The 27448-nt window shown below is 53.3% G+C and overlaps 11 protein-coding genes across 11 annotated transcripts; 5 read left to right on the plus strand and 6 right to left on the minus strand.

Annotated features, from left to right (window-relative positions):
- Nucleotides 1-839: 839 nt before the first annotated feature.
- Nucleotides 840-2571, plus strand: J4E84_006003 (uncharacterized protein; the record flags this gene model as incomplete). The annotated part of the gene is made up of 2 exons (XM_049388595.1): nt 840-1142; nt 1276-2571. The coding sequence occupies 2 exons, from the start codon at nt 840-842 to the stop codon at nt 2569-2571; spliced, it is 1599 nt and encodes a 532-aa protein (XP_049243494.1).
- Nucleotides 2572-3398: 827 nt separating this feature from the next.
- J4E84_006004 (uncharacterized protein) lies at nt 3399-4259 on the minus strand (the record flags this gene model as incomplete). The annotated part of the gene is made up of 1 exon (XM_049388596.1): nt 3399-4259. The coding sequence occupies one exon, from the start codon at nt 4257-4259 to the stop codon at nt 3399-3401; it is 861 nt and encodes a 286-aa protein (XP_049243495.1).
- A 1105-nt stretch (nt 4260-5364) lies between these two features.
- Nucleotides 5365-6262, minus strand: J4E84_006005 (uncharacterized protein; the record flags this gene model as incomplete). The annotated part of the gene is made up of 2 exons (XM_049388597.1): nt 5365-5439; nt 5495-6262. 2 exons carry the CDS (start codon nt 6260-6262, stop codon nt 5365-5367), a joined length of 843 nt encoding a protein of 280 aa, XP_049243496.1.
- Nucleotides 6263-6607: 345 nt separating this feature from the next.
- Nucleotides 6608-7640, plus strand: J4E84_006006 (uncharacterized protein; the record flags this gene model as incomplete). The annotated part of the gene is made up of 2 exons (XM_049388598.1): nt 6608-6621; nt 6680-7640. 2 exons carry the CDS (start codon nt 6608-6610, stop codon nt 7638-7640), a joined length of 975 nt encoding a protein of 324 aa, XP_049243497.1.
- A 177-nt stretch (nt 7641-7817) lies between these two features.
- J4E84_006007 (uncharacterized protein) lies at nt 7818-11164 on the minus strand (the record flags this gene model as incomplete). The annotated part of the gene is made up of 4 exons (XM_049388599.1): nt 7818-10654; nt 10827-10889; nt 10938-11027; nt 11083-11164. The coding sequence occupies 4 exons, from the start codon at nt 11162-11164 to the stop codon at nt 7818-7820; spliced, it is 3072 nt and encodes a 1023-aa protein (XP_049243498.1).
- A 344-nt stretch (nt 11165-11508) lies between these two features.
- On the plus strand, nt 11509-12640 carry J4E84_006008 (uncharacterized protein; the record flags this gene model as incomplete). Its single annotated transcript, XM_049388600.1, has 3 exons — nt 11509-11693; nt 11785-12505; nt 12554-12640. The coding sequence occupies 3 exons, from the start codon at nt 11509-11511 to the stop codon at nt 12638-12640; spliced, it is 993 nt and encodes a 330-aa protein (XP_049243499.1).
- Nucleotides 12641-13014: 374 nt separating this feature from the next.
- Nucleotides 13015-13532, minus strand: J4E84_006009 (uncharacterized protein; the record flags this gene model as incomplete). Its single annotated transcript, XM_049388601.1, has 2 exons — nt 13015-13202; nt 13430-13532. The coding sequence occupies 2 exons, from the start codon at nt 13530-13532 to the stop codon at nt 13015-13017; spliced, it is 291 nt and encodes a 96-aa protein (XP_049243500.1).
- Nucleotides 13533-13643: 111 nt separating this feature from the next.
- On the minus strand, nt 13644-17657 carry J4E84_006010 (uncharacterized protein; the record flags this gene model as incomplete). The annotated part of the gene is made up of 4 exons (XM_049388602.1): nt 13644-13871; nt 13936-14313; nt 14373-17030; nt 17076-17657. 4 exons carry the CDS (start codon nt 17655-17657, stop codon nt 13644-13646), a joined length of 3846 nt encoding a protein of 1281 aa, XP_049243501.1.
- A 658-nt stretch (nt 17658-18315) lies between these two features.
- On the plus strand, nt 18316-21074 carry J4E84_006011 (uncharacterized protein; the record flags this gene model as incomplete). Its single annotated transcript, XM_049388603.1, has 5 exons — nt 18316-18520; nt 18653-18765; nt 18816-18890; nt 18936-20939; nt 20988-21074. The coding sequence occupies 5 exons, from the start codon at nt 18316-18318 to the stop codon at nt 21072-21074; spliced, it is 2484 nt and encodes an 827-aa protein (XP_049243502.1).
- Nucleotides 21075-21865: 791 nt separating this feature from the next.
- Nucleotides 21866-23557, plus strand: J4E84_006012 (uncharacterized protein; the record flags this gene model as incomplete). Its single annotated transcript, XM_049388604.1, has 1 exon — nt 21866-23557. One exon carries the CDS (start codon nt 21866-21868, stop codon nt 23555-23557), a length of 1692 nt encoding a protein of 563 aa, XP_049243503.1.
- A 2540-nt stretch (nt 23558-26097) lies between these two features.
- On the minus strand, nt 26098-26913 carry J4E84_006013 (uncharacterized protein; the record flags this gene model as incomplete). Its single annotated transcript, XM_049388605.1, has 1 exon — nt 26098-26913. One exon carries the CDS (start codon nt 26911-26913, stop codon nt 26098-26100), a length of 816 nt encoding a protein of 271 aa, XP_049243504.1.
- Between the last annotated feature and the right edge of the window lie 535 nt (nt 26914-27448).

Consider the following 27448-nt stretch of genomic DNA (forward strand, 5'->3'; position numbering starts at 1 on the left):
ACTGAACTGGAAAATTTTAAATTCATAGGATTAGAAGCACGTGGTATGTACTGAATACTGTTATAGATGTTTGTTCATTGTTGAGAGCGTACTTTGCGTCGTTGTAGTGACGCCGCTTCGGCTTTGAAGCGCAGTAGGACCGTCTGCAACGTCTCAGAGGGCAAAACGCACCAGTCGAATGAAGTAATCTACGACCACACAGGGCCTCGTTGCAAAAGCTTGTCTCAACCTCGACCGAAGTCGATCCTGTTAGAGCAGGCTAAACATCGGGTGGGTGATGGCCTTCGGCATTAAAACGCCCGATAGCGCGCGGATAAGAGGTTCCGATATCTTATACCCGGATGCGACCCGGTCACCAACCCACCTGCCTCTTTCAAGGCGTCTGCAAGTGCGTCATCGCTCCACAGAGGCGTACCGTACGGACAGAGATACAGCAGCAACGCCTTCATACCCCAGCTGTCTACATCGGGTCCCATTCGATACTCAGACCCTGCACAATGGTCGGTCAACATCGGCCGGCTGCTCCCCGGCGTGCATACAGCACTTCGTTCACACGCACTCAAACCCTGGAATTAAGAATGTTGCGGAGCGAGATTCAACGGGGCACGGCATGCTCTCCACGTCCCGGCGCTAGCGTCATGTTCGACAGGCGACCAGACGGATTAAGGGTGGGCACATCCCCATGACCTGGGTCGACAACCCTTCCAGCCTCGCCTTCCCTAGACCTCGAAACAATTCCCACGCCACTCTGCACTGGCAGCTTGTTGAGACATCTGCTAGCGTTAACATACTATTCAAACTCACACCGCCCCTCATGCTAAGGTCATAACAGCATCGCCATGGCCACCCCCAAAGATACAGCAAGCGAGGATAACCTGGATGTTGCTAGTGACAAAGAGAGAAGGAGCCAGGAGGTGGATATCGAAAAAGATGGACTGCAAGACGATCTGGAACGACAGGCCTCTGAGCCTCCCTACTCCGTCTTCAGTAAAGGCATGAAGACATGGATTATCTTCTTGGTGTCTATCTCAGCTCTGATATCCCCGTTTGGCGCGTCCATGTTCCTTCCGGCGCTTAATGTGCTCTCCGACGTCCTGGATATTACACCTACCCAGGTCAACATCTCAATTACAACGTACATGGTATGTTGAAAGATTCTTCTTCACATTCAACGACATAGCGAACGCTTTTGTTACCCCGAAGGCCTCCCACAACCCAGCTACCGCTGACGCTGTACACTCAGTCGATGATTTTGACCACAACTGACTATTATAGATCGCACAAGCTATTGCTCCCGCTTTCCTTGGGACTCTATCGGACAACAGCGGACGAAGGTTGACCTTCATTATATGCTTCATCATCTATAGCATCGGCAACATCGGCCTCGCACTCCAAACAAACTACATCGCCCTTCTCATCCTGCGCATGGTACAAGCCGTTGGTGGCACGGCTGCTATTGCGTTGACAATGGCGGTTGTCGCGGATATCTCCACATCGGCTGAGCGAGGCACCTACATGGGTTACGCACAAGCCGGTGTATTGATGGGTCCTGCTTTCGGTCCGACGATAGGCGGTCTGCTGGCGCAGTACCTGGGCTGGCGATCTATCTTCTGGTTTCTTGCCATCTTCTCCGGCGTGCTGCTGGTGTTGTTCGTGTTCTTGTTCCCTGAGACTTGCCGGAAAGTCGTTGGCAATGGCTCTATCCCTCCTCAGGGTGTCAACCGCTCAGTCATCAGTTGCATACAAGCTCGCAAGCTTGCAAAGCTCTCGCCTAACGAGGTCACCCCCAAGCCCGAGAAGAAAAAGGTCGCCTGGCCAAACCCGCTTGCAACGTTCCGAATTCTAGCCGAGAAGGAGTCTGGAATTCTCTTGCTCTACAATGGCCTCTTCTTCACTGGTATGATGGTCACTGTCTCCGCGATCCCAGAACTATTCTATGCCGCATATGGCCTCAACGAATTGCATGTCGGCCTTTGCTACATCTCCAACGGTGTAGCTTCCCTTATCGCCTCGCTCACCATGGGTCGGGTTGTCGACTGGAACTTCCGCCGCTATGCCAAAGCTGTTGGTATGACCATATCCAAGGGCAAACAACAAGATCTCAGCAACTTCCCCATCGAGCGTGTTCGTCTGCAGATCCTAATTCCGTGCCACATCATTGGCATGTTTGGACTCATCATCTTCGGATGGACTCTCAAATTCAGAACACACATTGCGGGTCCTGAAGTCGCTCTTTTCATCATGGGCTTTGGTGTCACTGGTGCTTTCAACATCACTAATGGCTTGCTTATCGACCTGCATCGCGATAAGCCCGCAGCTGCAACTGCGGCAGTCAACTTCGCTAGATGTCTCATGAGTGCTGGCGGTACGGCGGCGATTATTCCTATGTGTCATGCTATGAACCCGGGGTGGGCATTCACATTCATAGCGTTGATCATGGCGGTATTATTAGGTGTTGTATTTTGGGTCATGAAAAACGGAATGAGATGGAGACAAGAGCTGGCGGAGAAGAGGAGGCTCAAAAGCGAGGAACAAGAGAAAAGGGCAAAACAGGAGGAGAATACGACGTGAAATGGCTAATGTAATTTATCAATCTTCTCCTTGATATTCCTCTTATAATGCTATACTGCTGGATGATCACAAGAGTAGTGGATGAATTCCGCTTGTTCATCGACTACTCTTGTTATCATCTAGCCGTATAGCATTCTAGCTACATCGCCGTACTTTTCCCTTTCCGCTTGCATCAATGGATCTACTTCAGATACTATATCACGCAGTGAATTTATGCCTTTACTGTCTGGAAGCATACCACCCCAGCGACAGCCCAGTTCCACGCAGTAGGTATAATTTTAACGCATGTACGCGCGCAACGTGTAGCGGTCTGCGGTCTTCGCGTGCTACTGCCAACGAGGCGGGCATGACCCGCCAGAGAGCTGGGTTCATCGACTCGAAACAACGGTTCCAGGCTTCAGTCATCTCAGTGTACGGGTTATTGCCGGATACTAAGCGTCGATCTCGCCACGCAAGGCCAGGCCACAAGGGATGAATGACGAAAGGGAAACCGAACTTCTTTGCTATCGGAACATCGAGGACTACTCGTCCTGGGCCTGGGATCTGACTAGTCACGAAGTCGTCGTCTTAACTGTTATTGATGAAGATTGCAAAACCCATATACCTGCAAGTTTCAGAGTGTTTGATCAAACAGTTGGAAATCTCCAGCTCGTGATAGAAAAGCGCAAAGCCAAGACGGGCGTTATCCTCACGCGCACATAACTCTAACAGTCTTCATCGAATAAAGTGAAGAGAATGATCACTTGAAGGCCTGTTTGACCGGAACGTTACTGGCAGCGCGACTCATCCTCGTCAAAATGATTCATTTCAGCAGCCATCTCATCATCTCAAACCGTCCTCAAGACCTTCACCCCCGTCATCTCAGCAATATCATATATCGCGTCAACTACGCGATCAACGTCCATGCTCTTGAGCGGTATCCGATGTGCACCTTCCCATTCCACCAATGTCACCGTACAGTCTTCACAATACTCGTGTAGTAATTTCCGATGAAGGTGGAGTCCTGGATCCGCCATGCCGTGGACATGCAGTGTGGGTTTATGCAGTGTAGCCTCCTCGTCCACCTCTCTGCAGAACTGAAACCCTTCCGATATGTCACCCGCACTCACAAGAGCCTCACTCTTCATAAGCTCAGGGTTCAGATTGCTCAGAGGCGCCCGACCAGCCAGTAGTATTCCGAACCTCCACCTTATGCCTGAGATCCCTGTGATACCGGTAGCGATCTTCGTGCCTTCTTTGCGCGCCTGTGTTTCCCTCGCTTGCTGTTCGAGAAGTAGGCTGGCGGATAGCTTCGCCCCTTGACTGAAGCCCATCAAGCCTACCCACTCGCCTGTGCCGCCTTCCCGGTCGTCGTCCTCCATTGCTGTGCGCATCGCGTATCCGATCTCTTCAATACATGTGTCCGCATCGATCTCAGGGTGTTCGGGAAGCCATCGCAGCCAGCGTCGGAAAGGCGCGTAGTCGCTGTATACGCCGATGATGTCTGAGTGCGGATCGCAGAAAAAAGGGCCGTCGGCCCATACGAGGCGGAAGGAGTGTTGAAGGTGGCGGATGAGAGATCGCGATTGCGCTTTGAATATAGCGGCGTTGACACCGCCGCCGTGTAGGCAGAGGATTCGAGGGAGAGATCTCGTGTCGGGCTTCGTTGGCGGTATCTTGGAAACTGGCTGTGAGTATGTTGAGGGCATGTTCGCTGTTATCTGTCCTTTTTACTTGACGTGTTCGCGATCAATCGATAATCGGCCGAGCCGGAGTCTTGAAGAGTAATGGTTAGAAATTAGTACCGTGAACTGATCAAAAATCTAACGTGGGGGCGAGCTGGTCATGCTCCAACAAAGCTGACACCCAGATAAAGCAGTTGTGGCGGCATGCGACTGACTTGCCGTGCTTAGGGGTCGGAGTCCGAAGCGTGGTTGAAGACGTCCTACCGCTGCCCCTGCATACAGTCATGCTTCTAGATGTGAGACACATATGGTGTGCAGTGCTCTCCAGAGCCTGTGAATTTCCAGACTAGAGTTTCTCCCCAAGACTTGATGATCTATGATGAAAAAAGAGTGTTGCGGTGAGGTGGAATGGGCAGCGACGGGCGGGGAACCGTATCGGAACAACAACGCGCTAGACGCTCATCATAGAATTCGCGATCGATCTTGCTCCATGTCAACGCGTCGATTACACATTTCTGGTGCCTACGCTCACCTATCGGACTAATCGCTTTTCTCGTGTAGAGCATCCTTCGAATGAGCGTTGCCGAAGGCATAACAGTAACGTTCTCCATCTGACTTGACCAGCAGAGTGTAACTGCAGTGAGGTACCAAAACGCGCTACTAGTGTTTGGAAAACGTCTTGAAACAACATTTTGCTTTTTCGGACAGAATAGAACCCAACCCATAAAAGTAGTAAGGTTATGTCAGGCCTATCAACCACACAAGGTAAGGTCAAACAAGCCAAGAGTTGTCTAGAGTTGTGGGCAGAATGAAAGAAGTTTAAGATTCGAGAAGACTACCGAACAGTCCACTTTTCAATCCAACGCTCTACTTGCACCGACGATGATAACCACGACATCGATCCCAGATGTGTACAGAACCGGTACCCCCTTGGCATATCTGCTTGCGTAACTGCCATCATCATTATCGCCTCCCAGATGCGCCTTCCGCGTGTCTGGCTTCAAGATCCCGAGTATTCCGTAGGTTTGATCCCCTGTTCAGATTTCCCTGGTGCTCCTAATATGTACATTCCCTTCGTTTCGTCGAGGTCGCGTTCAAATCTTTACTTGAATGAGGTGGTTGCAACTCTCTAAGCTGCCGTCTTGGGGGCACCTGCGGCGTGCTGGGAAAGGAAATCGGGATCGTTCTCGAACTCTTCCTTGACCTGCGAGTTGTGAGCGTCTGTGCACACACAAAGTTACTCATGATGATGGACTTACGATATCAAGGCCGCCTACTAGCTCACCATCCGCCCACAGTTGTGGGAAAGTTGGCCAGTCGGCGAACTCCTTCAGTCCTTGGCGAACCTCGTCGTCGGCCAAGATGTTGAAGAAGCCGTACCTTATACCCTTCTCACGCAGAATCGCCACTGTCTGCCGACTGAAGCCACACTGCGGCGAGCTTGGTGTGCCCTTCATGAACAGCATAACTGGCGCTGCCTTGACCAATTCGCCTAGCCTCCTGTGTAGTTCATCCTTGTTTGTCTGTTGTTCGCCTTCTCGGTGCTCACCCGCGCTGTAGTCGGGTGCCGTCTTGGGGTCCTGGGAGCCAGGCGCGTACCCAGCGAGGTTCTTGCCTGTGCTATCCCCGTTCTCCTGTGGCCGTGTGACGGTTTGCGCGGGTGGTAGACTGGAGGATTGGCCGCTGCCGGCGCCGGCGTATTTCTCGACTGCGGCTCGTACTTTGGATGCATCTGAGCCCGACACTGTCTCCAGGGTCTTGCCGTCTTTCTGTAGGACGATGTATGGGACCGCTGTGACGTCGTATTGCTCAGAGACCTCGGGCAGCTCTTCGGCGTTGAGGGAAAGGAACTTTATCGGCGCATCGGCGGGGTATGTGCTGGCGAGCGTCTTCAGGATGACACCCATCTGCTCGCATGGCTTGGCCCATGGCGCGTGGAAGTAGATGATGGCGAGGGTGGAAGGTGGGAGCGCGGATACGGTCGACTGGAAAGCCGACTCGTCGGGCATCTCCTGCATGGTAGCCATAATGCTAATCGTATGTCGAGGTAGGGGCGGTTGATCGAGTGTAGCAGACGTGTATTTGCCTAGCTGGTCTATGGGCGTGGTGTCGTCGTGATTGTGGGGATTGTATGCGGCAAGAGTGCTGGCAAGAAGTCTGGGATGATGGTATGATCTGATTAATATTTAGTTGCCGCCCGAAGCAAAGCGCCTGTGAAATCACGTCAGAGGCCGAATTGCGGAATCACCCCGCCATGGCCTGCTTCTCCGTTATCAGATCGGCGAAACGTGTCTCCGGCGCCGTTGATCCCGGGAACTTTTTTGTTAGCCAAGATTTCGGCACCCGCAACCAACCCATATAACAACGACAAGATGTTGAAGACGGTGTACGTAAAGACGGCTGTTGATTCTACACGTATGAGCGACTCTAACATGGCACTCTAGCAAACCCAAGAATGCCCGCGCCAAGCGCGCAATGGCAAAGCGCGAGCCGCAACAGAACGAGAACCCCAAGACGACGCTCTTCGTCTCTGGCCAGAAGACGTCGCAGATCCTCAAGCTCGCCGTCGCCGACCTCTGCACAATCAAGCGACCCTTCATCGAGCGCTTCACCAAGAAGAACGACATCCACCCCTTCGACGATGCAACTTCGCTCGAGTTCTTCTCCCAGAAGAACGACACCTCGCTCCTCGTCCTCTCTCTACACTCAAAGAAGCGACCACACTGCTTGACACTGGCAAGAACATTCTCATACAAGATGCTGGACATGCTAGAGTTGTACATCAACGCAGAGACTTTCCGGACGCTGCAGCAATTCAAGAACAAGAAGCCTTCCATCGGCCTCAAGCCACTAATCAGCTTCCACGGCACCGTCTTCGAGGACCCCAACCAAACCAAATACACACTAGCCAAGAGCCTGTTCATCGACCTGTTCAAGGGCCAAGACGCAACCGAAGTCGACGTCGAAGGCCTCCAATACCTCATCTCCGTCTCCGCCGAAGAACCCACCGACGCGCTCCCCAACCCGCAAATAAAACTCCGCTTCTACCTCCTCCGCACCAAGCGCTCAGGCCAGAAGCTACCGCGCATCGAAGTCGAGGAGATGGGCCCGCGCATGGACTTTACCCTCGGCCGCGAAATGTTCCCTGACCCGGATATGATGAAGCAGGCGCTGAAGAAGCCCAAGGGTGCCGAGCCGCGCACCAAGAAGAACTTTGACACTGATATGATGGGTGACAAGGTGGCCAAGGTGCATCTTGGCAAGCAAGACTTTGGCAACCTGCAGACAAGGAAGATGAAGGGTCTCAAGCGAGGAAGGAACGAGGATGACGAGGAGGTTGGTGTGGAGGACACGGCGAGTGAAGGCGAGGAGGAGGAGAAGACGCCCAAGAAGGCCAGAGTATGAAATGTATCAAGACATGAGATGTAACTGCATGGGCGGCGTTAAGGGTGCCTCTGGCGTTCAACTGTTGGGCGAGACTATACCAATCTGCACGTTTGTAGCAAGTCATAGGCGTCTCAAAAGTCAAATCGATTCGAGTGATGTTCAGACTAAATGATCTAATAATGCCCTGTCTACTGTCTAATCATCGTCCGGTTCATCAGCCAGTAACCACTTCGCCCGGCATTTCACAGCCGCACTTCTAACATCTCTCTTCCCATCATCCAGAGCAGCAATGAGTCTCCTAACGACCTCTCTCCGGTAGCCTAGTATTCTCTCTTCCTTGAACTTCTCCGCTACCAGGTGTAAACACTTTAGAGCTGCTACCCTCACGGCTGGCGGTGGTGGCGTAGCCTTGTTTTCCTTCGTAACGGTAGCGTTGTTCAGAAGACGAGAGATGAGTGCACCAGCATGCTCCTCGAGCACTTCCGGCTTCTCCGTGAGAGTTGAAGTGAGAGTGCCGATGGCAGCCTCCTTAACAACGTCCACGCCCTTGAGGTCCAAAGATTGGAGAAGCAGGGTAACGAGTTGACCAACTTCCTCGACTACTATCTCAAATGGCATCCATCTCAGTGCTCCGCTCAGTGCGATGAGATAGTTGGGCTTTGTCTGGGCATCCGCTTCTCGGAATGATTTTGTAATATTCGGTACCAGTAACGCAAAGCTCTTATGCTTATGTAGACCAAGGATCTGGCAGTGGTTTTCCTTGGTGAGAAGGTCGTCGGGTTGCAGAAGTGTTGTGAAACCTTGCGCGACGGTACTGCCATACTTCGGATGTGATAGCAAGGACAAGAGCGTCGGATACAATGTGTTCAGCGCAGGACTGCTTCGCAATACAATGCCCTTGAGGCACGCGAAGATGATGCGTATCCGTGGCGGATCAAGCTTCTCCGGGTTGAGAAGATCAAAGTCCGCGACGAGAGGGTCCATGCATGTCTTAAGTGCAGCGCTAGTATAGTACTTGTTGATGATGAGAGACATCTGCCGAAGGGATGCTGATCGGACTGATAGGGATAATGAGGGCTGCTGAGCGTAATTCGCTAGAGAAGAGATCAAAAGTTGTAATTCGCAAGGCAGCGTTGCGTCCCTGCGGAGGGAAGCGAGGAGGTGTGTGGAAACGATCATTGTCTTGTTCGCTTGCACCCCAGCGTCGAGACTGAAGGGCGGGAGTTCGGTTTGTGGCTTGCCACGGAACAAGGTGTACAGCTCCGCAGCAACATTATTCTGCTGTTCGGTGGGAAGGTACCTGATGATCAAGTTGCATATGCGGCCAACAAGGTCAAGTGTGGTCTCATCGTCGAAAGCCGCTGGATGTGTTTCATCAGAACTCGATGCGCGTTCGATGAGTGGCAACGCGATGTCCTTGTAGTAAGTAGAGCTGTCTGAGCCCTGCGACAGCTTATTCTCGCCCTTCTTGAGGGCATACAACATCGCGGAAAGAAGTGCGACGATGTATGTAGAAGAAGCGCCCTGTTGGACTGCCGCGCTGAACTTGTTCTTGAGTCGCAGTATGACGGTGTCAAATACTTGCTCTTCGCTGGCGAGCTTGGCGAAGGCTTCGAGAACGGTCGAGTAGCTTTTCGACCCGTCCGCATCAGTGTCTGGAAGCTGCGCAAGGAACGCCGGGAATGCTTTCTCGACTACGACCTGTGGCTTCTGGTGGGCAATCTCAACGATACCGTTGATAGCTGCTTCCTTAACCTCGTCCTTGCCATGTGATTCTTCGTGGATGACGATGGAATGCAGAAGCTGAATGATTCTGCCAATATCGTCGTCGCTGAGTAGACCTCGCGCTTTCGATAGCTGGATAAGTCCATCAAGACAGACTAGTCTGAACGACACTTCTTTGGCCGGGGCTGTCTCGAGACCATTCAACATGACTTCTAATGCTTGGTCTCGGAATTGAGCGAGCGCGTTGTTGCTGACTTCTTCTCCACCAGGACCCATTTTTCTCCAGTCACCATACACGTCGATGTTAGCTTTCACTAGTTGTACGAGAACTTCCAGTAAGCCTCGGCGCTTTGCCATGGTGTCAGCTGTCTGGAATAGTAAGAATAGGTTCGGTAGCACTCCGGCCAGCACGAGGCTAGTAACTTCGGGAGACACATTGGCGATAATTTCGAGAAACCTTGCGGAAGCTTGGGATTGCTTCGTGGGCGCGTCTTCGAGGTGTTCGTTGCACTCCTTGATAACAGGTTTGAGATACGCATTGAGTGATCCTGGGGTACCCTTCGATAGTGTCCTTGCAATTGCGGCTAGGCCTGCAAGCGCTTCCTTCGCCAGGTCTTCCTCTTGTACATTCAAGACTTCAAACTTCAGTGCGTCCCATAGCGTAACCGCGTATAAAGATACTGTCCTTGGTCCGTACTCGGTCACTGAGGCTGTAATCGTTGATAGAACGTCTCGCTTGGTGTTCATCGATGTGGAATCGAGCTTGTCCAGAAGCGCAGGGAACGCATATGGCGCGAAGTCGGCCGTGGACGAAATGCAATCTCGCAAGCGATCCTTCAGGTCCTGCGCCGTGATTCCATAGGGATCATCAGGTGGCGGCCTGAAGGTAATTGGGAAGTAGTTGAAGACTGCGTCAAACAGGTCCTGTGCATCTCCGCCAATGTTCCATTCCGTCATCGGAACCCTGAGTATCGAGAAGACGACCATCAAGTTCCGAGGATCTTTCTCTCCGTCAAAGTATGAAATGAAGCGTCCCAAGAAGTCTGGTGTCGCATCGTGGTGGGCTCGGAGGGCGTCGCGGTATTTCGCCATAAGCGTATCGATCAGGCGCAGCACGGGGTAACGTTCGCTCTGCTGCTTGTATTGCCGTAGCGGATGTGTGTTATTGAGGAGTGCCTCAACGATGCTGACTACTCGCTGGTCGTCCCACTTCCCTAGCTCTTCCAGCGCCAGGAGTGCCTTTGCGCATGACCCGAGGCCTTCGTTGTCTTCGGTTCGGGAAAGGGTGAAGTCGCAGAGCAGGTTCCCTAAGCTTCCCGTTAGCCCGGTTCTATCTCATGACACAATGCTCTCGCCCTGGAAATGTAATCCATAGCTAATGCTCCGCCCCAGTACCAACGATCGTTTTGGTCTGCGATATGCGATGGATGTGTACGGGGAACAATGTAACATGGGCTGAGCGATCGCGGGTTCACGTACGTTGTTGGAGGGAAAGAACCTTCTGTGGGACGGCTGCGAGTACCTCCGCAAGGTACGACATTGCTACGATGAATTAGCCCAGCTCCTACTAGATACCAGAGCGATACGTACTCTTGGACCGTGTGGCTCCATCTTCACTGTTCAAGTATTCCCCAAGGTCAGTGACCAGGCTGATCAGCTTCAATTCGCCATTCTTCAGTCCTGTCCACAATCAGCCCTCATCCCGCCAGATGCCCCGCCGGAACCTCGTACATACGCGTCGCGCTCCGCTGAGCAGTCGCCGTGGCTTCTTTCTTGTTTCTATCAAAGTCCAGCAGATACTGCTGAGCATCTGACATGTTGATCGTCGCGGGTGCGGTATGTTGCGATGTGTTGCCGTATTCCTCGAAGCACGCGATTCAGAAAGTTGCACAGTCGCGGCAATGACGTTACGGAGTTGCGGTGCTGCTGATTGGCCGGTATCGGAAGGGTGGGGCGGGTCGCGCGAAAAAAGTTATTGGGAAGTGTCGGCAGTGAGAAAAGTGTGTTTAATTGACCCGATGGAGGAGGCTTGACTGGTCCCTGTGGCCCCGTGCTGTGAAATAAATCGTCTTCTCTGGACCGACTCATATCTTGGATCTACTATTCCAATCGTCGACTATTCCGCTGCCCATCATCCCCAGAACAGCAAAGTTACCCCGCCATGGCCGACGATAAACCTAACTGCAAAGTCATCCTTGCGAACAACATCGCCAAGGGTCTTTTGGACGAAGTGCGCGATGGTCTAAGTAAGATTCCGCGCAAGCCGCTACTCGTTGGCTTCCTCTCCAGCGCAGATCCTGCCGCCAGGGTATACGCAGAATGGACAGGCAAGACTTGTGTTGAAAAGTGAGCGCGTCCACTAGTCAACACTCAGTTCTTCTATGACTGAGGCTTTGACTGGAAGTCGGGTGAAAGCCGCCTACTAACCTCATTGCAGTGGCTTCGCATTTGACCTGCGCGAAGTCGACCGCGAGCTCCTTGAGGACCGCCTCATCGAAGCGAACAACGACGCTGCCGTGGACGGCATCATTGTCTACTACCCCATCTTCGGTAACCGCCAGGACCAATACCTCCAGCAGATTGTCTCCATCGACAAAGATGTGGAAGGACTGTCGCATCGTTACATTTTCAACATGTACCAAAACATTCGCTTCCTTGACCCTGCCAACACCAAGAAGAGTATCTTGCCTTGCACACCCCTGGCCGTGATCAAGATCCTGGAGTACCTGAGAATCTACAACACCATCCTGCCATACGGTAACAGACTGCACGGACGCACCATTACCGTCATCAACAGAAGCGAAGTCGTAGGCAGACCGCTTGCAGCACTACTTGCCAACGACGGTGCCCATGTCTACAGCGTGGATATCAGCGATGTGCAGGAATTCACACGAGGCGTTGGTCTACGAAAGCGAAGACACGAGGTAGTGGAGAAGCCTGGCTGGACCCTCAACGACTGCCTTCCACTTAGCGATGTAGTCATCAGCGGTGTACCTGGAGACAAGTACAAGGTGCCACTCGAGTTGATGAGGGATGGAGCCGCATGCATCAACTTTTCCAGTGAGAGGAACTTCACGCCCGAGGTCAAGGAGAAAGCCTCCATCTACGTTCCTGCCATCGGCAAAGTCACCATTGCAGTGCTCTTGAGGAATCTGTTGGTACGTAATCATGCGTCTAGCTACGGGACTATACTAACAGAATTACAGCGTCTCGCTCAAAACAAAATTGATGCTGCTGCTCAGGGCGTAGATGAGAAATCCTCGGTTGAGCCAGTGATTCAGTCGACCGCATAGACCTGTGCTTATCATTCTGCATCGTGTCCTCATTTTGATACCCTATAGAAGGCACGCGTGCCATAACAAAACTCGCTCGTCATCCAGCTTTTCGCAATCTGAGCCTGTGTCTGATCGACGTCACGCATCATGAAATTGACTTGACAGTCACCCAGAGCACACAGTCTCGTAGAAGTAAAACCATCATATTAAAGTCGAGCAAGAGATTGCACAAGAATTTGTGACCGAATAGTACCAACCATTTGATCGTGATAGATAAGATTAACCCATTAAGTCCACATGACCCAGCCAGGAGAAAACCACATGTAGAAAAGTAAAGGTATAAATAAGGTGCGAAATTCGTTACATGATTGAACGCCACGCTAAATGTGAAATCAAGACGCCTCCGGCGGCATGGGCACAGGCACGCTTTCCACCTTGATTTCTGGTTGCGGCGGCTCGTATACATCACTCTCTGCCTCCGGCGCCGCTCGCCTAGGCAAGGGTCTCTCCCTTTCTTCGTAGTACATATAGTCGTCAGGGCGACTATTGTATCTCTGTGGTGCAGGCCTCTCGTATTGGACTGGGACGTATCCATATGAGTCATGTTCATATCGGTGAGGCTGATGTGGCATATACGGGGCCCGATACCTGGTGTCACCACGTACACGAATGACCTCGTAGTCATGCATGGGATGCCCGTACTCGTCAACATAAACTGGTTGTGGACCGCGTGGTTCATCGTAACGATATCGTGGTGGTGAGTACCCGTGTGCATGTGGATGCAGACGGTCTTGCACAGAGACGTACCCGCGGGGATGACGGCGGGCAGGTGGATAGAACCCTTCATCTTGTACAGACTGATCAAGGCTGTGCTCTCGAGAATACGCAGGCTCGTAGTCAGGCTCAGCATTGGGCTGCGGTGTTTCTTGTTGATCGATGCGACGCTTTTGTTCTTCGTATCTCCGGCTTTGCGATCGACTCATGCTGGAACCACGTCCATAGGGATCTTCCCGCGCAACACTCATGTATCGCTGATATCGAGACGGTCCCCGGTTATCGTTAGGCCGATCTCTTCGGCGTTGAGGTCCAGCCCTTCGTGGCGGACCGCTTGGTCCAGACATTGGCATCCGATACCCGTTAGGTTGATAGTCGTCATATCGGGAGTTGTTGGAAACAGTGGAAGGAGCTCGAGGATGTGGGGGCGCAAGTGGGCGAACAGGTGCTGTTGCATCTGCTGGTGCAGGAGCTTCTGGAGGCGGAGGCGTATAACGAGGCCCATCCCCGTTTTCCTGCGCTGGTGCAGCAGCGTCTACTTCGGACTGTGGTTGTGGTTGTGGGGGTTCGTTCTCTGCTAGGAACCGATCTGCTGCAGATTGCCCTTGAGGTGGACTGGCATCCCTTGACTGACGCTCGTTCATGAACCGGTATTCGGGCCGATGATCATCTTCTTCATAGTATCGAGCCTGGCGGGGATAGGCACTGTATTCCCGACTGCCGTGGCTTCCTTCCCGCGGATGTGCGTATACCACGTCCTCGGGTGGTCCATAGAATCGCTCTTGCTCGCGGAACGCTGTTCGGCGGCCGGTGTAATCCTCATATGTAGGACCTGCATGGATGATCCTTGGGCTGGGGGCGTACTCCACATACTCCCGGGGGCGGTGATAGCCGTCATCAAGGTGATCCCTCGGCAGCTGGCAGACAAAGATGTTAGTTTCACTAATGTTTCTGCGGAGTTTGGTAGATCACGTACATAGTATCGCGGCTCAGCATAATGGTGCTGCCTACGCTCTGCGGGGGAGCTCTCTCGATATGAACGTTTCCTGTTCATGGAGCCCGACGCCTCATTCGATTCGCCGGCAAGGCTTGGTCGAACAGGCTCATAACCAGCCTCCAGCGGTTTAGGTGGTAGCGCCGAATTTGCTTCTGCTGCTTTCATAACAGAGTTGGGGCGTGCTATTCCCTCACCAGCAACATCGGCTGGGCCAGTCGTTTTGTCTGAATCCTTCGGTCCTGACGAGGCTGGGGAAGCTAGTCCATGGCTATCAATCACGCCGATCTTAGGCAGTGGCATAGGGAACAAGCTGGGAAAGACGGTCGCTATCATTAGCAGCTTCTCGTCATCCATGCCTGGGGCGTGTATGAGACCAGAAATGAACCGTTCGCTTGGAAGCTCGATCATGTGTTCCTTCCAGTCCAGAGGGGCAATAGGCATTCCGTGGCCAGGCATTGGTTGCTGAAAAGGCAGATGCTGGCTCCTGAAGTGCGATAACAGGCCGAGAACAGTATAGGTTGTTCTTTCCTCCGACTTGGAGTAAAAGGAACCTCCCAAGTTATGAGAAGCGCCCGTCTGACAAGCTTTGCATGAGAGACCTGGTGCATTCTTCAAGGCCTTTGGCATCTCATGATTAGACAGAGCATCAATGAAGTGGTTCAGGTTCGGTTCATGATTGAACTCTACATGAAACTTGGAGATGACGCGATGCAGCAACACATAGATCCGGAGGCTATTCGGCATGTCTTTGATCCCTGAGGTGCGTTTCCAGATGTCCTGGGTCATGTCGATGACGGTACTTACTTGCTTGTCAAACGAGCTAGTACTTTGGCCAGTATCTTCTGTACCGCTAGGAGCGATCTCAGGAATTCCTTGGCTAGGTGGTGGCATGTTGGGTGGTGGTGGAGCTATGGCATTGTTGATCATCGCTGGAGAAGTCAGGTAAGGGTTCTGGGCCGCATGAGCACCATAACCTGGAGGACCCATTGCTTGATGTGCATACATATCCACGGGTGTCGCATATGGCTGGGGGTACTCGAAGCCAGAAGGAACCTGTGGTGGAGCGAATGGTCCATTGTACTGGCCTCCATAGTTGTAAGGACCAGGGCTCGCCTGTGGATGGTGAGTTGGCATGTGAGGTGTTGATGTCCCTGCGCGTGAGTATCCGCCAAAATAGCCACCAAACCCGTTCGTACTAGAAGAGGGATGATGACCATGTTGAGGTTGCTTCACAGAGAGAGGATCTGGGTGGAAGGGAGTCTCCTCCGGCCACTCGGCTTCTCTCCATGCAACAACCACGTTTCCTGAACTGAAGGCAGCAGTATGTTTGGCTCCGTAGTGCTGCGTGACGCCCTCAAAACCATAGTACTTGTTGTTGTACTCGCATCCGCCGCCATGGCACAGGAAGATGTCCTTCCGGAATGGTTCTGTCAAAGGCTTGATCTTATTGTCGTACACCCATTTCATGTTATCCAGGACGAGCCTGGGCCTAGTAGTCATATTGTCAGTAGAAGGCTGCGTATGTTGTCCGGGATGATCAGAGTCCTGTTCGGGTTCCTCGGCATAGTATGTGCGGCGCACGTGAGCAAGGAGGTCGGCCGCAAACTTTGGGCTGTTGTCGTAAGTGACGGCGCTGCCATGGTCCCAACTCTGATTAATGAAGTCGTCGGCGATGGCTTCGAGTCTGTCGCGGATGGGTCGTTGCGACTCTTCCCACTCTCGGTCCATGACTTCTCTGGCCTCCTTGGAATTGGCGTCCGTGTGGCGGCGGTCGGCAGCTTTTGTGGGAAACGAAGCAGCCCGAGCCACGTGGTCGGCTTCTGCTTGTTGGGCAGCAGGGAGCTGAGCGATCAAGCGGGGTTGGAGCACACTCCATGCGTAGTCGTTCATTGGTTGTGAAATCTGGATAGCCGCTTTGAACGAGTCCATGTGGCGCAAGACGTTGGGAGCGATAGGAGGGTCCATTTGCTGACACCGGCGTTCTATGTCGGTCTTCCGGGTCGCCTTGGCCTCGTTTGCATCGTGTAGGTTTCTCTGGCCAGAAGGGGTGAAAGCCTGTGGTGGAACAGTAGGCGGTCGCGCTTGCGCATGCTGCGACGATGGTGCTACACCTGTTAGGGAGGGGACTGGAGAGGTGTTGTTGACATATCGAGAGGCATCGCCATGTGTGGCAGCAAATGAGACAGCAGAGGTATACTTACTCGCTGGAACCGGAGCATGAATTATGGGAGAGGGAGTTCGACGAGGGGGTGATTTAGACGGGTCCTTGTGTGACGTGGCGGCATGCGAGGGAGCTGCAGACGGAGCGCGCTTCACACGCTCGTGCTCCTCCTGCCATAGGTTCTTGACCTCCCAGCGTTCCCAGTTCTCGGCGACTTTCATGCGTTCTTTTCCGCGAGCATCTAGTCCTTTGGACCACTCCTCAGCTGCTGCAGGGCCACGGCTGATGGCCTCGTTCATCTCCTGCGTGATCTCGTCGACATGCTTCTTGTAGTAGAACTTGGCAATGTCGACGTCGGCCGGCGTATTCGCAGATTGCAGGGTGTATGCCGGAATGTAGTGCTGGTCGCTGGTAAGGAGGGCGAACGGGAGGGCGGGCCGCAGGGCGGAGGCAGCCGAGAAGAGAAGGCTCGCGTCCTATACATGTCAGTCGCGATCCAGGAAGCGGAAGGTGCAACTCACCGTCTGGCATTGTTTGAGCAGGCACGGCCCGCAGGCTCTGATGGCGAAGGGCCAAATGACGCGGACGCCTTCTTTGCCGGGGCCCTTTTGCCATACGCGCTCGCCTGGAGTCAGAGAATCAAGCTTATTGCAGAACTGACATCTCCTGGACCAAGCCAGCTGCCACATGCGCAGCTCGCTGAAGCCTGGGAGCGGCTTCGGGGGCTTGGTACACATTGCGTTGCGGGCAGAGGCCCACAACGACTCGGACTTTAGGAGATGCAGACGGCCAGGATGCGACTTTGAAGTCGACAGACTGCGCACGTCTGTGAGATAGGATAGGAAAGATCGATTGACCTGGATCAATCGACCGAGATCTGCAAGCGAACAAAAAGAGAAAACATGCTGCCACAACTCGGGTGGTAGCTTCACGAGCGGCTTCGCGCTGCTGAGCTTGCGCTTCTTTTCACGCTCATGGGGCGCATCCTCTGCCTTGCGCTTTGCGACAGGCGCGTCGCTTTGCGCAGCCGTCGCCTGGGGAGGATTCGCGTCAGAGCCGTAGAAGTCGACCGACGACGCTGGGCTTGATTCGCGGTCCTCCATGGCGGCGCAGCCGTGCTGGGGCAGCGTTCACAACAGACTCATTGTCGGCATGCGCAGGCTAGAGACACAGAGACAGCGACATGCGATGGATGACGATGCGATGGAGCAGCGCGCGATGAGATGGAGCGCGGAAAAGGCGGTGCGCTGCGTGTGTTGGCGATGCTAGTGTTTGTCGTGGCAGAGTGGAGGTGAAGAGGGCTAGAGGGCTAGAAGGATGGAGCCTGGGGTCTAGGCGGCGGTTTGAAGGATGCAGAAAGCTGCTTTGGCATGCAGCGAGGGCAGGCAGTGCGAGGAGCTATGTCCAATTATTCACGGTGAAGCGGACGAGGGTCTCCTTGAAGGTCGTTGGGCGCGCCGTCGGCACCGCTTGCCTGCCACCAGCGCCAGCGCCAGCCGCTCGAGGGCGCGGGCCAAGCATGACATAGCTGCCAGCTCTGCACACCGAACTTGTGGCCCGCCTGTGCTGACCAGCCCGACCCGACTAGGTTAATTCACGCCCAATTACACAGACACACATACGGGATACGCGTACGCTGCCTGTCCCACCACGCATCGTGCTAGCTGTCAATTCCGAGTGCTGCTTTTCCTCCACCTCCTCTTCTCCACCACTCCCCCAAGCTTCGTCTCCCACGACAGCTTCCCCTCCACGCCGCCCACCATGGCCACGCTCAACACCTCCAGCAACGGCCCCAACATCACCCGCAGCTACCAGAATGTCGTCAATGCCCCGGCGCCCTCTGGTCCCCAGGCCAGCTCGCCCACATACGGCCAATGGGCCGTCTTCACAGTCGCTGCCCCGCTTGTCAGCGCATTCCAGCAGGACGGCGGAAAAGAGAGCGTGCTGAAAGTGCAAAGCACCGGAGGTACGTAGAACAGCGCAGCACACTTCCAATGGCCATCGTTCCGCACTCGAGAGCTTGGGCTATGGCAAGGTGGCTGCCCAAGCTCGGGTGTCGGCACATCACGAAGCGCAGCACAGTGCTAACATCCTGCAGAGGGCGAGCTGCTCGACCTGATAGACGAGTTCTCAGACGGCCGCATCCAGTTTGCATTCGTCAAAGTCAAGGACCCCAACACATCGCTGCCCAAGAACGTCCTGATAGCATGGGTAAGCTCTCCGCCGCAGCTGCCAGGGATACAATGCTAATCCACACGCAGTGCGGCGCCGGTGTTCCAGAGCGGACCAAGGGCTACTTTGGCAGCCATCTCACGGTTGTCTCCAAGCTGCTACATGTGCGTACTCCCACGGCCCCTCTACGCACAAGCTAATTTCCATAGGGATACCATGTCCAAGTTACCGCCCGTTCCGAGGACGACCTCAGCCCAGAGAAGATTGTCCAGAAAGTTGCAGACGCATCAGGCGCCAAGTACGGCGGCGGTGCCGATGTCCCTGCCCCGCGCGGCCCTCCTCCCGTTGCCGCGAAGAAGCCCGTCTTCACACCTACCTCGATAGGCGGCGGAGGTGCTGGCTTCAACCCTCTCGGCCGCTCGCGTGCACCTGCGCCAAAGGGCGATGAAGATGCGGATGGCTGGGGTGCTGATGCCCCGCAGGTCTCCAGATCCCAGCTGGAGAAGGTCGGAACTGCTTACACTCCCACCAAGGTCAACATGGCCGAGCTCACCGCGAGAAAAGACGAATCCACCGGTTCCCAGCCCTCGGGCTCGCAGAACGACCGCCCTGAAGTCGTCAGGGGCGCATACCAGCCAGTTGGCAAAGTCGACATTGCAGGCATCCGAGCCCAAGCGCGCGATGCCAAAGACGACCGGCCCACTGTTGTCAAAGGCGCGTACGAGCCCGTCGGAAAGGTCGATATCGCGGCTATCCGCGCAAAAGCCCAAGCCGGTCCCCCATCCTCTGGCATGTCCCCAGCCCCAACGGGAGCGTCGAACAACGAAGAAGAGGAAGAGAAGCCCAAGTCTCTCGCAGAGAGATCAGCAGCTTTCAGCGCGCAGCCTGAGCGCCTTACCAGCTTGCCGAAGCCCAAGGTTGCCAACAAGTTCGCTGGTGCGAGCACATTCACCGGCACCAAAGCTCCTACTCCAGGAGGTTTTGGTGCAAAGCCCGCTCCTCCGGCACCAATCGTCGGCGCCGCGAGCAAGACGTTTGCTGACCAAGGAGGAAAGACTCCTGCTCAGATCTGGGCGGAGAAGAAGGCGGCCCGTGGAGAAGCCGTTCCTTCTTCTACTGCCGATGCTGGAAGCCGCCCAACTCCCCTCCAAAGCCAACAGAGTGGAGGTGGTGGCTGGCAAAGTGGCTACTCCGGCAAATCATGGGCTCCAGTGCAGACTACCCGAACAGGTCAGTCTGCGACTAGCAACCTCAGCGAACAACGCACGGGTGGGGCACCTCAACAAGAAGAGCCAGCCTCTCCTGCAGCTGGTGGCGTAAGCTCGCTCAAGGACCGCTTCACAGGTGCCGCCCCTATGGGAGCGCCAACTTCACGCCCTGTACCAGAGCCGCAAGCTTCCAGCCCACCGCCTCTCGATACCTCGAGCAAGCCTAATGCTGGCCCGAGGGGCGTTCCGATGCCAGGCCTGCCTACCCGACCCAAAGAGCCGGAATCAGACGAAGAGGATGTGCCTGCCACTCAACACCAGCGTATGCCATCTCCACCACCTCAACCACCTCGCAGCCCGTCTCCTGAGCCTTCCGGCTCTCCTGTTCGTATTGCCATGCCCGTTGCTCGTGGGCGCGAACCAGAGGAGATGTCTCCTGCCGAAGAACACGCACCGCCTATGCCCGCGCGATCACTTGATCAAGCAGCCAGGCAAAATCGTGACATGTCTCCAGAGCCACAAGTCGAGGCCAAGGACCCTGCTCGTGGAGCTGGCGCTGCCGTTGCTGCTGCCACTTTTGGTGCTGCCGCAGTAGGCGGTGCTGCCGTCGGCGCAGCGGTCGCTTCTCATGACGATGACGATGCCGGTGGCTCCGGCAAGCGCGCAGTCATCCAGTATGACTACGAAAAGGCGGAGGACAACGAAGTCGAGCTTCGTGAAGGCGAGTATGTCACAGACATCGACATGGTAGACGACGACTGGTGGATGGGCACAAACTCTCAGGGCGAGCGTGGTCTCTTCCCGGCCAACTATGTTGAGCTGGTCGAGGGCGACGATGCCGCCGCTGCACCAGCACTGCCCGCACACCCCTCGGCGCCGCAAGAGCCCGAACCTGCTGCGGCACCATCACAGTCTGCTGGCCCTACAGCCACCGCTCTGTACGATTACGAAGCAGCTGAGGACAACGAACTGAGCTTCCCCGAAGGAGCCACAGTAACTGAACTTGTAAGACTACCTGCACCACTGCTAAAACCGATGCTAATACTCTTGCAGCAATTCCCCGACGAAGACTGGTGGCTCGGTAGCTACAATGGCCAATCGGGTCTCTTCCCCGCCAACTATGTTGAGTTGAACGAGTAGGCTTGCTTGTTGCCATGCATTTAACCTGAGCGATTTGGAGTCAGCTCGCGTCGGCGATTTTGTTGTTGCATTGTCACGCACCCGACTGGCTCAGTAGTCGCAGGACGAAATCCTGGTACAGATGTTGCGGCATACGGCCCTACCACTCCAGTCGCATTTCCAAACGATTTACATTGATAGGACCTACACCGATAAAGATTCACTGGGTCAACCAGCATCTTCTTGTACATATCAAAATTTCAAAAGCGATTACCATGGCTCCAGTATTGGTCATACGCTAAACGAGATCATCAAGAGTGAGCACTCGTTGATTCTGCGACCCAGCATCCAGTGTCGTCCTGCGCGGGTACATGGTACCAGTCAATGCATATGCTTAAGCCTACGAGTATCTTATTCTACGATGTTCACTACACGTGGACAAATTGGCTATTTCTAACATCCACTTTCCATTTGGGTCTCCACTATTGATGCCATGGTTTGCCTATAACCGTCACAGGATTACAATGGGAGTGCCCATACGTCCCACGGACTGAGATGACTGCGCACCCACGATATATGTCCGCAGCAGCCTTATGATCATCTGAACCATGGATACCAAAATACGCGCATCTGGGCAAGGAAATTCCCACTCAAGTATAAAACTATGTAGTACGCTGCACCACTGCTGATTGACTTCACAACCTTTCTCTCCAAGATACCTGATTTTCACGACGAACACAAATTACCACAACCACTTACAGCACAACAGAGAGTGTATCTTACACTTCCATCTGGCGATCACAATGTTCCCCATGCCTATGATCAAGTTGGTCGCTCCGCTGGCGACCACAATGATCTCTTTGGCATGGCCCACTGCAGCCGGAATGGTTCTCCTCGCTGCTCTTATCGGCATGGTCTACAACGAACAGAAATTCAACGAAGCGATCTGTCGAGCCAAGATTCAGGAGCAAGTAATCAAGGCTGCTCGAGCCGAGCTGTCTGAAGTCAAAGACGAACTCCACGCTTCCCAAACCAAGCCTACTAGTACTGACCTCTGCCTCGTCGATACCAAATCCCTTCTCGCCAACACCGAAATTGCGCTCAAACAGAGCGAAAAGAAAGTCGTCGCCCACCTCGAATTCCGTGATGGACTCGGTAGGGAGCTGTCCCAAGCGCGCCGCGAACGCGACCGTGCAGAAGGCGTAATGGTGTACCTCACCCACGCGCTCGAGGAGTCCAAATGCAAGAATGCCTCCAAGGAAGATGAGTGCTATGAACTGCAGAGCCAGATTCAGTTCAAAGCCAAAGAGCTCCAGTCCATGACACTTTCTCTGCACAACACCATGAAGGAGTTGGAGCGTGCAAACAAGTTTAGCCAGGAGGCGCAAGATAAGATTGACGAACAACACGCGACGATCATGTTCAACGAAGAAAGCGCCAAACGTGTGACCACATATCTCCAGGCCATGACACATTCTCTGCATAACACCAAGAAGGAGTGGGAGCGTGCAAACAAGTTTAGCCAGGAGGCGCAAGATAAGATTGACGAACAACACGCAACGATCATGTCAAACGAAGAAAGCGCCAAACGTGTATCTACACAGATCGAGAAGCTGACCAGGGACTGCAATGCCTTGAAATCCCAAATTCGAAGCTTGCATCTAGGATGGACATCGAGGTGTGACGAATCCTGGCGCGTGAAGAAAGCTCTCGAAGAAGAGAACAGACAGTTACGCATCGCGAACGAATCTTGGGCCAAGAACAACGCCGGCACTATTCGTGCCATGCAATCTCGCGTCGACGAATTAGAGGGCGAGCTTGCAGAATGCAGGGCGGAGAATGGGTGCCTTGCCGTAGATCTCGAGATTATGGTTGAGCGCGTCGCACACTACATGGAGGAGATCGAGGCCTTAGACCGAGAGGCTGAAGAACGCGAGTGGAACTTCATCCCGGGCGAGATGATTGAGGCGGCTAGTGAAACAAGTGAGAGCATCACAGACGAAGAGGAGGAGGACTACGAGGGGTACGAACCAGAAGGATACCGCCTGTGGACTTTCGACGGAGACAGCGAAGACGACGCCACAGTATACGAACTCGACGAAGATAGCGAGGAAGAAATGCCAGAGTGGTTCATCCACGCGCCCACGGACCCTAGCGGCATGCCTTACAAGCAGATGTGGGAGATGACCAACGTTGAGACCGAGGGACTCAAAGAGTGGGATGAGGACAGCAGGGCTGTGGCCAACGGTCAGGAGAAGAACGATGTCCCCGAGTACCTAGAGGGCTTGGAAGAACAGCACACGGATGACGACACTCTATCTCAGAGCGACGATGAGAGTCTGGACCCATGGGACGCGGATGACGAAGACTGGAGTGGGAGTGCTATCAAGAATAACACCCCATGGAACTCGTATATGAAGGATACTCTGGATGAAGAAGATGAGGATTGGGGTATTGTGCACACATGGGATTGCGAGCCCAGTACGGTGGATTGTGAGTGGTGATGGTCCCCGAGCTCTTCATGCGGCAAACCATATGTGGTTTCTGAAACCTCCAGTTAGGAGTCTGCTTTCAGCATTCATAAAATGGGGTTGGGCATTGTTTGTTGAATGTGCTGGTTCTACAACGCGGGTACGACGCGGCTGGAATGAGGTTTGGTATTAAACGCTGGCATTGGCCCTGTTCAGTCGCTACTCTCAAATATAACTGTCTGCCCCTAATCTTGTTTTGGTGAGAACAGCTTGTGTACACGTCGCCATCATTCCAGTGCTCGTGCAAACATGGTCTATATAACCTAGCTACCACCACTACGTGATATCACCACAGCAATTCGCAAGTATGCACTTCATGTACACTCTCTTTACAGTATCGCTGGCGCTCAGCACAAGCGCACACCCTTTTATCACGGCCAGAAGCCTACCTCCGGAATCTGCATGGATGACCATATTGCTGCCTCCCAGCGCGACTACACCAGTCGTACCGCCGGCTGCTCCTTCCTCGAAACCGGTGGGTCAGCCGCTCCTTCCTCCTGCGCCAACAAGCCATATATCTCCAACCTTACCTTCATTTGTGCTTGCCTCCACATTCACACCATCAAGTAACACTGCGACACCGGGAGCCCCAGTGGCGACCACGCATACTGTTCCGGCTGCACCTTCCAGCTCAGCAGTGCCTGTTGTACCCACACCATCCTCATCCCCCACCTCCCCAGCAAACCCTTCGCCTTCAATGCTCCACGCTCAGATCTGCTCAACGGACGATAAGTGCGAAAATATCGCATTGCTTCCCCATGAGTGTCGGCTACTCACCACAACTCTGTAAGTCACCACTACCCGCGGACAGCGACTCCCAGCTGCTTTGGGAAACTCCTAACATATATAGTGGTGCAACCGTACGTAAGGTGACTGTTCAGTGGCCAGCAGTATGCCTCTTTACCATGTAAGTTTCGTTTGCCTAGTAGACAAGACATATATTGATAGACTCAGAATGTCGCAGTGCACTACGTATAAGTTCTTGAAGAGTCCTGAATTATTCCTTGCGAGGGAAGTGTCGGGCGGTAGTGTTCCGGGCGGAAGCGTTGTAGTAGACGACATCCAGAAGGGTATGACGGGGAAGGTGCTGTATATGATCTGTAAGCTCTGAGTTCAAGTAGCGAGCTAGTGAAGGGGCTTTGAGTTTGCTGGGTATTGAAAACTAACTGCAACCGTTCTCTGTCACATTTGACTTGACAAGCGTATATTTGCTCATTTGAGCCCTCTCGCCTTCACCTTGCCGTGAGCGCGCTAGCGTACTTTCCTATTGTGGCCTTCTAAATGCCGCGCCTTCCTGCTTCTAACCTTACTCACTCTACATACATACTGAATCAACAGCGCCATAATAGCTGCGACAATATTCCTCTTGCCAACCAGATCAAACATGGCTTCCACCGACACGAACCTCACCACGCAGACGAAACCTCCAAAATACAAGACCCGGCTACCCATCAGGTAAGCTTATGATTGACACACGCATACTGTAGAGATCCAATAACGACTCGCAGTACGGCTACGAAGGATGGGTTCGTCGTCCTCGAGATCGGCCCACAGAAACAGCGCTACCACTTGCACAAAGCCCTCCTCACACACCATTCGGAATACTTCAACAATGCCCTAAACGGCCCATGGAAGGAGGCCGAGGACAAAGTCGTCACTTTGGAAGATGTCGATATTATTGCTGTAGACATATTTGTCCATTGGCTGTATACACAACAGATTCCAGACAACGACGCCACACTGAAAATGTCAGAGAGTTCCCCAGACCCCAAAGATGACGACGATCCGATGACCGCTTATACGAAGGCACTAGTGTTCGGTGACAGATTTCTAGTGCCTGTCTTTCGCAAAGCTATTCACAATTGCATAGTGGAAACATTGCTTTATGACGAAGACGGTGGCCCTCGCGAGCCGACTTGTTTCACCGCAACGAAATACGCTTACGAGAACTTACCATCGGATCATAGCATACTGAAACTATTCTTGGATTTCCACTGTCGACACTGGGATGTGACAGGAAATGGCGCAGATGATGTGGAGGCTGCAATAACTGAATTGATCGGAAGGGACCTGCCACCTACTCTACTGATTCGCATGATCGCGCGATATTCTTCAAGGGCCGCGGAAGCAACCGAGATTGGGTGGGATGCGGATTTGAAGGGCTGCGATTATCACGAGCATTCCGATGATCAAGAGCGTAAGATTTGCAAAAGGAGGTTACAAAGGGCTGGTCAGGCTACGTGAAAAGTTCCGGTGTTTCTGTCTTAGTCCCAGCTCGGCTAGTACGCGACAACCAGGGAGGGTTCATGCATCATGTCAAAGAAGACAAGATAAACAATACGGAAAGAAAAAATGGCCTCGGTCAGGCTTCATATGTGCTATGAACGAGATGCCGAGACTTAAAGGATGCCTTTAGATTTTAAATCTACAGTGTTGCAGCTCATGCTTCCTAAAGAAACACCTTATCGGAGGCTCTCAGTTTCTTTAGCATAATCTTGTTGTAATTCATAGCTCTAAAACATATCCTTATACATATCCACCCAAAACTTCTGACCCGCCTCGCTGGGCCCACCAGTTCGCATATCTTCACAGTCTTTGTGCGCGCAGATGGTACGAAGAGATCCAATTCCACCATCGCCGCATTTCTGGACCTTAAGGAGGTACCGATCGACAGCCTCATCAGGCGTTTGATCGAGCGGGCATTTAGGCGTACGCTTCGCGACCTCCCACACTTGTTCGAGCGAGTACTTCAACATGCCGAACCGTCTATCAAGACCACGGTATTCTTGAAGGTCTTTCACACCGAAACGGTTCAATTGGTGTCGCTGCATATGGAAGAGACCGATGATGTCGGATCCACAGATCCAGATAGCTTTTCCTCCAGCAGTTTTGAAGCGCTCGGGCGACGGGACCGAGACAACCAACTTCTTTAACAATGAAGGCGCATTCTTTCCCGTAGCGTAGGGAGGAACTTTGTCAGATGGAGGAATCGTGGCGCGATATCCAGCTTGCTCGTTCCATTGGAGTAAACCCCTTCGCACGATGTGGTTTTCGTCCACGCCCTTGCACGCTTTCTCGGCGGTCAACATCCATCTTAAGTAACTGACGCAATTGTCATCGCTTTTATCGCTATCCAGCTGCTGTAATGTACGCCCGGCATACCTCCCAGTTTTCAATACGTAGCGCCAATAAGGATCGGCTTTGATCAACTGGCCTATCTCGGAGTCTTCATCATCGATGTATTCCTGCGACGGGTCGTATGCCTCTGAATAGCGGGCAGACTGTCCTGGCTGCCTGTAGATCGTCTTCGCTGTTCGCTGGGGTGGCATGGTTGTCTGTTATTGCTTGACAGCAAACGGAAATGAGTGATATGATGCGAGGAGCGATCGTACTTATGTGAAGGAAAGCCAAAGAAGGAACAAAGGGTGAAATTTCGAATTTGTGCCGATCGGTTATCTTCATGAACATCTGTCAAAGAACATGGCGGTCATACTGAAACGCATGACTCATTTTAATAGCAGTAGACCTGAGACATGTCTTTGATGCAGATTAATTGGTTGTGGGATGGTAAGTGCTACTCACGCAAGGAAAAACTTTATCGAACGTGCTGCTATCTACTTTAGTTTGCATATTAAAGTCAATGAGATATCAGGTTGAAGAGGCAGGCGCGCATCAAGGCAGTATTCAATCACACCCAATACTTAGAAAGCAACATCATCCCAAACCCGCAGGCAGATCGTTTCGTCCTCTAGGCTTCACAATCCCATCGCAAAAGGAGGCAAACAAGGTTTTCCCTATAGTCAAGATCGACGAAAGAGAACCGCGTTGAGTGAGAGTGGAATTATATAACACGTATTCGCTGGA

This window comes from Alternaria hordeiaustralica (genome assembly GCF_023758085.1).
Source record: "Alternaria hordeiaustralica strain BMP 2776 chromosome Unknown scaffold_11, whole genome shotgun sequence".
Classification (NCBI taxonomy): domain Eukaryota; kingdom Fungi; phylum Ascomycota; class Dothideomycetes; order Pleosporales; family Pleosporaceae; genus Alternaria; species Alternaria hordeiaustralica.